The 9,839-nt window shown below is 38.6% G+C and overlaps 1 protein-coding gene across 3 annotated transcripts in view; it reads left to right on the top strand.

Annotated features, from left to right (window-relative positions):
- CBX5 (chromobox 5) overlaps positions 1-9,196 on the top strand; it is a 29,040-nt gene extending 19,844 nt beyond the window's left edge. For 2 of the 3 annotated variants that reach the window (XM_021686790.1, XM_044914820.1), the window contains exons 3-5: positions 3,697-3,883; positions 7,120-7,220; positions 8,850-9,196. In XM_021686790.1, the coding sequence (XP_021542465.1) occupies positions 3,697-3,883; positions 7,120-7,220; positions 8,850-9,000 (439 nt within the window). In that variant the 3' untranslated portion in view covers positions 9,001-9,196. The remainder of the gene's footprint in view (positions 1-3,696; positions 3,884-7,119; positions 7,221-8,849) is intronic. The other variant, XM_044914821.1, reaches the window with a different exon arrangement.
- Positions 9,197-9,839: the final 643 nt, after the last annotated feature.

Below are 9,839 nucleotides of genomic sequence, written 5' to 3' on the forward strand. Positions count from 1 at the left end.
TGATTATTCTTTTTCCTTGGAATAGATAGAACTAGACACATTGAAGCACAGAGGGAGGTAGCTTGAAAGGTAAAATATGTGTGATCGGTAGACATTTTGCCTCAGTTTTTTTTTAAAGATTTTATTATTTGACAGAGAGAGTTAGCGAGAGCAGGAACACAAGCAGGGGGAGAGGGAAAGGGAGAAGCAGGCCTCCTGCAGAGCAGGGAGCCCAGTGCAGAGCTCAATCCCAGGACCCTGGGACCATGACCCGAGCCGAAGGCAGACGCTTAACGACTGAGCCACCCAGGCACCGCTTGCCTCAGTTTTTTATTAATTCTCTTCTCAGGATGCCTGATAACAAAGAATGGATTTTCCAGAACCCCAATGCACTGGTAGGAACTGGTGTAGGCTTCTTGGAGTGGCTCTGGAATAGAAATATAATGCAAGGCACATGGGTAATTTTACATTTCTGGTGGCCACGTTAAAGAAAAGTGAATTTTAATAATTTATCTAATACAGTATATCAAAGTGCTATTTCAACATTAATCAATATGAAAATTAAGATATTTTACATTATTTTTTTCATGCTAAGTCTTAAAAATCTCATGTGTATTTTACATTTTATAGCACATCTCAGTTCACACTAGTCACATTTTCAAGTGTTCAGTTAGCCACATGTGGCTAGTAGTTAGCACATTGAACATCCCAGTTTTAAAGTGTAGGACTTAAATGTACTAAAAGGTTCAAATTTTGACAGTACCTTTGGACAGTCTGAATCAGGAGCCTTTGGAACATACTTAAGGTTATTTCATTACAGAAATTATCGTTTCTCATTTGGAGCACTTTTGGCATTTTAGGTGGGACAGTGCACGCACTACAGGATGCTTAGCATCTCTAGCACAGAGAGCACTAAATGTGGGTAGCACAGCAATCAGAATATGCTCTCCGTATTTCCGAAGAGGAATGGTATCACCGCATACTTTAGAGATGAGAAATTATGAGTTTGAGAGACCTAGAAATAGGAATTAAAATAACATTGAGAGATTTTAAGGGTGTCTATTGGGCCCTTTTGAATCACCATTGGAAATTGTTGGTCGTTTTGAAGGTACTTGAGACTATATCTGTATTTGAGTTACTGATAACTTACATAGATTAAAGAGGGAAAGAAAGTTTGAGGTAGGTAAATTAAAGCACTGTCCTTACTTTCTCGGAAATGCCCAGGATTTCATTAAAGACAGGGACAAATTTTGCCCTATTAGGATTGTCTGGAACTAAGTACCTACTGCTTGTTAGGCAGTGGTCAGATTCTTCTACCTCATGTGTTTTCTTTCATTCTCATAACAGTCTTTAGAGGTGTTTTCAGTTTACAGATGAGGAAGTTAGCGAAGCTATTTGCTGAAGATAGCGTAACTGGTAAGTGCTGGCACAAGGACCTAGTACCAGATTTCTTTTTTTTTTAAAGATTTTATCTATTTATTTGACAGAGACACAGCGAGAGAGGGAACACAAGCAGGGGGAGTGGGAGAGGGAGAAGCAGGCTCCCCGCTGAGCAGGGAGCCTGATGCGGGGCTCGATCTCAGGACCCTGGGATCATGACCCGAGCCGAAGGCAGATGCTTAATGACTGAGCCACTCAGGCGCCCCTAGTATCAGATTTCTTTGGCCCTAATGCCCAGACTCTTTAAATTAGACCATGCTGTCTTTTGGGTGAAAATTGGTTGTTGTAGAAGCAGCAATACCAATATGGTAGGAAAAGAGAGAATCCCGTTAGAGGACTGGCTTTCCTTGCTACCAGTAGAGACTCGTCCTCTCCCTCCGTGTCTGCTTGCTTATGTTACAGTATTGGCGCACCTCTCGCTTTTTGTGTCTTAATTTCTTCTGGGATAGAAAACTATATGGTTTGTGGATTTGGGGGAAAGTTACTGTATGAGGTTTTTTGTTTTTTTTGTCTTTTGCCGAAAGAAGAGCTATGAAGGAGAGGCTTTTCTAGTTTTAGCCCAAATGATTTCGAAATAAATCTTGTTTCATTCTCAAGCTCTTTTTGCAGAAAGTTTTAAATCTAGAGTAAATATCAGTTTTTTCCATTATTCTGCTTCTTATTTGAGTCTAGTTATTATGGCGTGTGTTCAAACCATGCCCATCTTAAAGATACCTTATTTAAAAACCAAAATAAAATATTTAAAATGGATAGTACATACATTAAATAATTTTTTCTCAACTCAATGAAAGGATTGTAGAAACTGTTTCTATGATATATTTTCAGATGTACTTTAATATAAACTAGTCCTTACTATTTAACCAAAAGAACCTTTGCCACTGGCTAGGAGTGAAGAGGATGCCTGGCCTGGTTTTTCCCATGGAGGTATATTTCATGCTTTGATTCCATAAGCTTGTGATGTAGTTGGTAGTTTGGTCTTCCAAAACCCATGCCAGGAATAGAGAACAACTTTGTGAATAATAACTGTTTGTTTTCCTCATAATAGGACTCCCTTGATTCAAGTTTAATTAGGCTCAATTATTCAGTTTGGGTTTTCTTATTAATATAAAAATGTATTTTGACTACCTAGTAACAGTAGACTTGAATCTACAGCATTGAATTAATGTACTCCAAATCCCACTTCTTTTTTTTTTTAGTGAATTTTTTTTTTTTTAAGATTTTATTTATTTATTTGACAGAGACACAGCGAGAGAGGGAACACAAGCAGGGGGAGTGAGAGAGGGAGAAGCAGGCCTCCCGCGGAGCAGGGAGCCTGATGCAGGGCTCGATCCCAGGACCCTGGGATCATGACCTGAGCCGAAGGCAGACACTTAACAACTGAGCCACCCAGGCGCCCCCCAAATCCCACTTCTGAGTCTTCTCCTTACTGTTTGCCAGTATTCTAATGATTTTTAAGCCCTTATACCTTTTTTCTTAACAGTTACTTCCAATCTTCCAATAATTTATTGACATTTCTTCAGAATATAAGTAACATGTTTAAGATAACTGGGGGTGCATGCTTTGTTACATTATTCTCTCAGGATTTGATTAGATGATTATATATATGGAATCACATTATTTTATAAAGCAGAATTCATATTTTGAGTTTTAAAAAACTGTATTGAGGTATAATTTACATACCATAAAATTCATTCATTGAAAGTATACAATTCAATGAATTTTAGTAAATTCAGAGAGTTGTCAACCATTACATTACTCCAGTTTTAGAATATATCCATAATTTCCCCAGATTCCCTGGAGCTCATTTGTAGTTAATCCCAATCCTACATTTTGTCTCTAAGTGTGTCTTTCCTACGTTTCATATAAATGGAATCAGACAATATATAGTCTTTTGCATCTGGTTTCTTAGCATATTATATTTGAGGTTCTTTCATGTTGTGGCATGTATTAATTAGTATTGTGTTCCTTTTGTTGCTGAATAGTATTCTGTATAGATATACCACATTTATTCATCCATTCACAAGTTGATGGACATTTGAATTGTTTTCTGTCTTTTGGCTGTTAAAATGCTGTTGTAAGTAATTGTATGCAAGTTTCTTTGTGGATATATTTTTTCATTTCTCTTGGCTAGATTCCTAGGATCAAATTTGTTATTTCTTTTAAGTGTAGGGTTTTTTTTCTTTTGCCTACTTGTCTTCTTTAAAAGAAAGCGCTGGATTTTTTCCCCCTCATTCTTTTCCTTTTTTTGTTTTTTTTTTTTCCATTCTTTGTGCCCAGGGAGCACAATACTTGGGAACCCGAGAAAAATTTGGATTGCCCTGAGCTAATTTCTGAGTTTATGAAAAAGTATAAGAAGATGAAGGAGGGTGAAAATAACAAACCCAGGGAGAAGTCAGAAAGTAACAAGAGGAAATCCAATTTCTCGAACAATGCTGATGATATCAAATCCAAAAAAAAGAGAGAGGTAAGCTTCTTTCCCCCCTTTTCCCACAAACAGTTGTTTTGCCTCTTGCCGCACCCCTCCAACCCCGCAAGCGGTATTTTGGTGGTTTCAGTTCTAAGGGTGGCCTGCAAGGTAAATTGTTGAACAAAAGAACTTCCAAGGAGGTATGTTGATTAACTACAGCGCCCCCTCCTGGCTGCGTGAGAAATGTACTATATATTCCACTGAATTGTATTAAAGTAGCAAAATTAAGTCCCTGTAAAACGGGCAGCTCCCTGTCTTCTCCATAAATAGGCAGCTAAGTTATCTTAACAAGGGAGGGACTTGGTGACCTTTTTAAGGGTAGAAAAGGGCTTTAAAATGTTTACTACTTTTTTCCTTTTGTTTCAAAGAGCACTTTCAAACTTTTATATTCTCTTGCCTTTTTAAATTGATGTGAAATTCACATAACATAAAATTAACCGCTTTAGTTTTTAGTTTTTATTTTTTTTAAGATTTATTTATTTGAGAGAGAGAGCGCGTGCCTGCGTGTAGTTGGGGAAGGGCAGAGGGAGAGGGAAGAGAGAGTCACAGCTCTGTGTTCCCCCGAAAACAGAGCCCAACGTGGGGCTTGATCTCAGGACCCTGAGATCACGACCCAAGTGGAAACCAAGAGTGGGACGCTCAACAGACTGTGCCACCGAGGTGCCCCACAATTAACCATTTTAAAGTGTACGGTCCAGTGGCATGTGTATTCTCTTTTGATTTTATTATTTCTACATATTCCAAATAAATTTTCATCTTTTTTGAATCTTATTGTTCAGTTTGAAAAGTATGCTTATGAAATTTTGGTTTGATGTAGTTGCTTTAATTCTACTGATCTTTAGTTCTCAAGTAACTAGCATAAACACTGCTCTTGCCTCTTTTTTCATCTGTATCTTTTCCATCTGTGTACACACATAGACACACACGCTACTCCCCCCCACCCCAGCTTCCATTCCTTTCATTTATTTCAAGGTTATGAAGCCTTTTGTGGTGAAGGATGCGTCATACCCTTAACGTTTAATAAAATAAAAGCATAATAAGTCCACTTCTGAATCTTCTAGCATCACAGCCATAAGCGTCTATTTATCTTCATTCTACTTGATATCCACCTTTCTGGAACATTAGTTCTCAGCCCTGGCTGCACATTAGAGTCATCAGGGTGGGGTGGGGGGGCTTTAAAAAAAAAAAAGACCTTTTACCCAAGATACACCCCAGACTAGTTAAATTCAGATTTCTGTGGGTTGGGCCCTAGGCATCAGTATTTTAAAAGACTTACACAAGTGGTAGAGAAAATGGGAGATCAGCGTTTGAAAAAGAATTGAAATAAGAGTGAAAGATTGGAGGCTACAAGTGAAAGTGGACTCTAGGTTCGTGTCTTTCTCCTTATTTGTTTCCCTGATTAATTTTATTTTTTACAACCTTATTTTTAAAACCACTCTATTTTGGTGTGTTTATCGTTATGATACAGTGTACTGATAAGGAATTTGAGAATGCCTTCCCTTCTCTAAGGAGCTAAGACTCGGTTCTTTCTTTCTTTTTTCTTTTTTATTAGTCCTTTGTATTCTGGCTTTTGTCATTTGATTCATTTTCTAACTAAAGAGACCAAAAAACAGCACAGCAGAAGACTTGTGACTAGCCATTTGTGACATACAGTGTCTATTTCCTCAACCTAAGGTTTCTGTCCTTTCGAAAAGGAGCAGTCTGGCCTTAGACCTACTGGCCAGCATAGAGAGTTTCGTTCCTAGGACAGGTTCTGATGCTGCTGACCTTGAAAACAACCCCCACACATCCCTTGTAATGTTCATCTGGGGCCCCTGGCAGCATTCTCAGCAGTGCTGGCGGCTGTCAGGTAGATAGCCGGGAAGATAGGTGATTGTATGTTTTAAAGGTACAGGAGTTTAAAGGTGCGTTTCTTTCTTTAGACCACTGCAGAAGAAATTTGTTAGTCGGCATTATGCCTGATTTAAGATTACTGCCTGTGTGATGATTTTAGCATTTTCCTCGCCTCAGCTCCTTTTCAGCAGCTTGAACATTTTTCTTCCCTTCCCTCTCTATGTGGCAAACTGTTTTCAGCCGCCAGCTATGATTTATGACTCAGTTCTTGCGCCAGCATTCCAGCTGTGAGCAGCTGTGTGCACATCTGGGAACCTCCTCCCCTTAAGCGCCCCCAAAAGAGGCTGTGTTTTTGAGTCAGTATCTCCCCTGATCCGTGCATGGAATTTCCTTCCCAGTGTGGGTTCTGGTATCTTTGGGGACCACCTGGATCCTGAATACTTTGTTTCTCTCAGAAAAAAGCAGGGTGAATGTCAGATCAAAGAGATTATTATGAAAATCAGACATCAGAGATTTAGTTCATTTGGGCAATCTTACTAAATCTTTTTTATGTTGCTACTAGATAAGTTTGCATTATTTTCCGTAATAAGGTCTTTAAAATTACCTGGTTTGTCTAAAATGTCACTGTTTTGCTCTCACCAGTGCCATCACACCTGAATCGGACTTTGTGCTCCTGTCTCAATGGCATGATTGCATTTGACCAAGTTTGAATAATCTCCAAGAAAATTACCAGTTTGTTTTAAGTCACTGTCCAGTTCTGTTCTCTAATGCTAACAACTCATCCACATCAGGAGGGGATAGGCACAGACCAGGGCCTTTTCTCCCAAGTGTGTGGGTATTGCAGTACATGAGCTCTGAAAGAAATTTGCTGTTTTATGATACTGCCTTGAATCATTCTTACCTCTGTTCTTTCATCAATATAGACGACTGTGTGAAAGAAGTATTAAAAATATTGGTAAAGGTTAAGGTAAATTAAGTGTCTAAAAAAAATTAAGATTGGTATATTTGAAGTTTATAAAATGAAAAAGGGTTTAGTTCGGGTAAGCATGGACTTGTTTATCATCTTGGAAGCAACAATTTAGGGGTAGTCAATTCATAATATCAAGGAGATTAGATTAGAGGGTTAGATGAGTGCTTAGATGATGCCTCCAGAATATCTTAAGGACTATGAAAGAGTTTTAGGGGCCGCTGCTCATTCTTGAAGGAGTACTGGAAGAACAACTGCGTCTTCTTAAAAAATATTTCTTGGCGTCACTGGCTGGCCCAGTACTGTATTTCTTAAGTTCTAAGAATTTTTTGAATTGGTGACAAAAATGAACTTAGATGGTGCTTTGTTGAACTGAGAAACTGAGTTTTTTTTTACTCTTCTCTAAGCTGTAACCTTTATCTTCTATTTATAGCAGAGCAATGATATCGCTCGGGGCTTTGAGAGAGGACTGGAACCAGAAAAGATCATTGGGGCGACAGATTCCTGTGGCGATTTAATGTTCCTAATGAAATGGTGAGAGAGATTGGGCCTCACTGTACAGTTGTGTTTCTTTGCCAGTGGCTTGAATTTATATGGAAGATAGGGAAGATGGAGTATTCCCCAACTAAGAATTTTGATTGTCAAGGATCTTTGGCTGATATCATCTGTTAGTATTAATGGAAATTAGGGTTGGGAGTGGATTTAAGACATTCTCAAGCTTTGGTATTAAGCCAAATTATTTTAGCACCAATACCTAAGGTAGCTTTGAGGTAGGATACATATAGACATGACCTAACCATTTATTTACACAGTTCTGAATCATTTACCGTCAGACCACGAGCCTGTGGCCATGAGATAGGAGTTGAGTGAGGCTTTTTGCCATCACGGAGGATCAAAACAACTGAATAATCTCAACAAAAAGCATTAAGACTAATACTAGCAAAGTGTAAGTTACTTCATTCGGTGGAGGGGGTGTCTCTTAGAGGAAAGGGTAGTTACTTCCCTCAATTTGGTTTCTTAAAGACAGGGTGATTTATGGTGTGACCCTCACTACCTCTCTGTTTCCAAGTGTTCTGGGCTTGTGATTTAAGTTTGGTCTCTAAATAGAGGCTTCGTGCTGCATTGCCACTGAGGAAGCTAATTTACCTTAAAGTTGTAGAATCAAAAGGTTTAATATTTTATCTGATCGAAATTTTGCTGGTAAATTACCCAGAAGCCTAGATTTGAAGAATCATTATACTCTGTCAGAAGTAAGGAGCTGTATTGACTGCTTTTCCCACTCAGCCATATGTGTTACTTATGATTTACATTCACATATTAACTAGCTTTTTTTCTCACCACAGTCCAAATTTGAGTGTCTGATCTGAGCTGTGTGTTTTCCCCACCTCTCCTCACCCATAATACCTCTATGAATTAAACATCTCCATTTTCTAGAAAAGGAGATAGTTGTCTTTGCTCACATCTCAGTGGAATTTTAATTTAAAATACTTTTTTTTTCTCGGTTTGGAATACTGGTTAAGGGACTGGCTAGATTTTTTGTTATATGTGGTAGTAGAGCGTTTGTAACTTGGATAATTGAAATTTGCAGCTAATTCCTACATTTCATTTTAGTGGCTATATTTTACATTCTTATTCTCCCTTACGTGAGTACTGTTGTGGACTTAAGTTTCTGTTTACTTATTATTCCAAACCATTGTTTTCACCAAGAGGATAATGAGTGTTTAAAAGGCCACAAGATGAGGAAGGTTAAGACCCTTTCACTCAGATGATCCAGAAGCTGGATTGATCATTCTGTGCATAATCAATAGGACTGATTGTAGGTTTGATTGTGTTCACTCATACATAGAAATCAAAATTATAGGAGCAAAATTTATATAACTTCATTTTCAGCCTTTTGATTAAGCCTGCTGTGTTTTCATCTAAGTTCTAGCTGAAGATTTCTGCTTCCATCTGATGTAGTAGTTAAATGATACTCACTGATAATTTATTTACTTGAATTTCTCCTTGAAAATACTGAGCTGTTAGGGTCCTTCTCACCTTCAAATCAAGATGGAGAAGAAATCAAGTCAGTTAAATCCATATAACAATATAAACCCTGGTTTAGATAGATTCTCTCTCACTCTCACTTCCTCTCCTTCTAAGTCTCATATTCTCTCTCTCCAGGAAAGACACAGATGAAGCAGACCTGGTTCTTGCAAAAGAAGCTAATGTAAAATGTCCACAGATTGTGATAGCATTTTATGAAGAGAGACTGACATGGCACGCATATCCTGAAGATGCGGAAAACAAAGAGAAAGAAACAGCAAAGAGCTAAAGGAGGGGGTGGTCTCTGTCATTTCTCTTTGTATATAATACATTCACCTCCCTGCCTCCTCTCCCTTCTGCCCACCCCCTTCTATCCTAAACACATCCATAAAAAATGTGCTTATCACTGTGCTCCACAGGAGAAATGTTGGTATTGGTTCTCTTGTAACATAACTGATGGTCTGATTCATGATAAGTGTCTCTCTGTGAAGACCAGGCATTTACATACTGTGTAATTCCCACAGTTTTTTCCTTTGCCCTGATCTCTTCCTTCTGCTCCCCTGTGACCTCAAGATGAGTTTTAACTTTTTAATCACCTTAGAGTCTTGATCTTTTCAGGGTTGGTTTCTTTTTAGATTGGGGGATTTTGTTATAATGATGATGAATTTTGGTTTCTTGCTTTGGTTCTTAGAACATGTTGATGACCAGCTAGCTTTTGTTTTGAGATGTTGGGATAGAAAAGATGTTCCCGTCTTTTTAAAAAGCCAATAGCAACTGCCTACCTGTTGGGGCTTTCCCAATCTCATTCAGCTCTACGCAGTAGAATACAGGGTTCCTGGTGTGGTCTTCTGGGCCACCCTCTATTGTTCATCCCCACTTATCCTCCCAGAATAGCCCCATTCCTTGGAGGACTTGAAATGTTACACTCAGATTTGTCAAGGCACTCTTAGCCCCAGGACTTTTGGCCTTGTTTCTTAGCAATTCCTGATTCTGCTTCTGCAAGGTGGTGTAGTCTGTCGTAAAATGACAAGATTATGAACTGTGGAGATTTTTAGCTATTCGTACAGGAGGAGGATGGGGTAGGATACGTTGTCTTTATGATCACCTATGGTATATACGTATTTTTTC

Source organism: Neomonachus schauinslandi, chromosome 5 (genome assembly GCF_002201575.2).
Source record: "Neomonachus schauinslandi chromosome 5, ASM220157v2, whole genome shotgun sequence".
In the NCBI taxonomy this organism is placed as follows: Eukaryota; Metazoa; Chordata; class Mammalia; order Carnivora; family Phocidae; genus Neomonachus; species Neomonachus schauinslandi.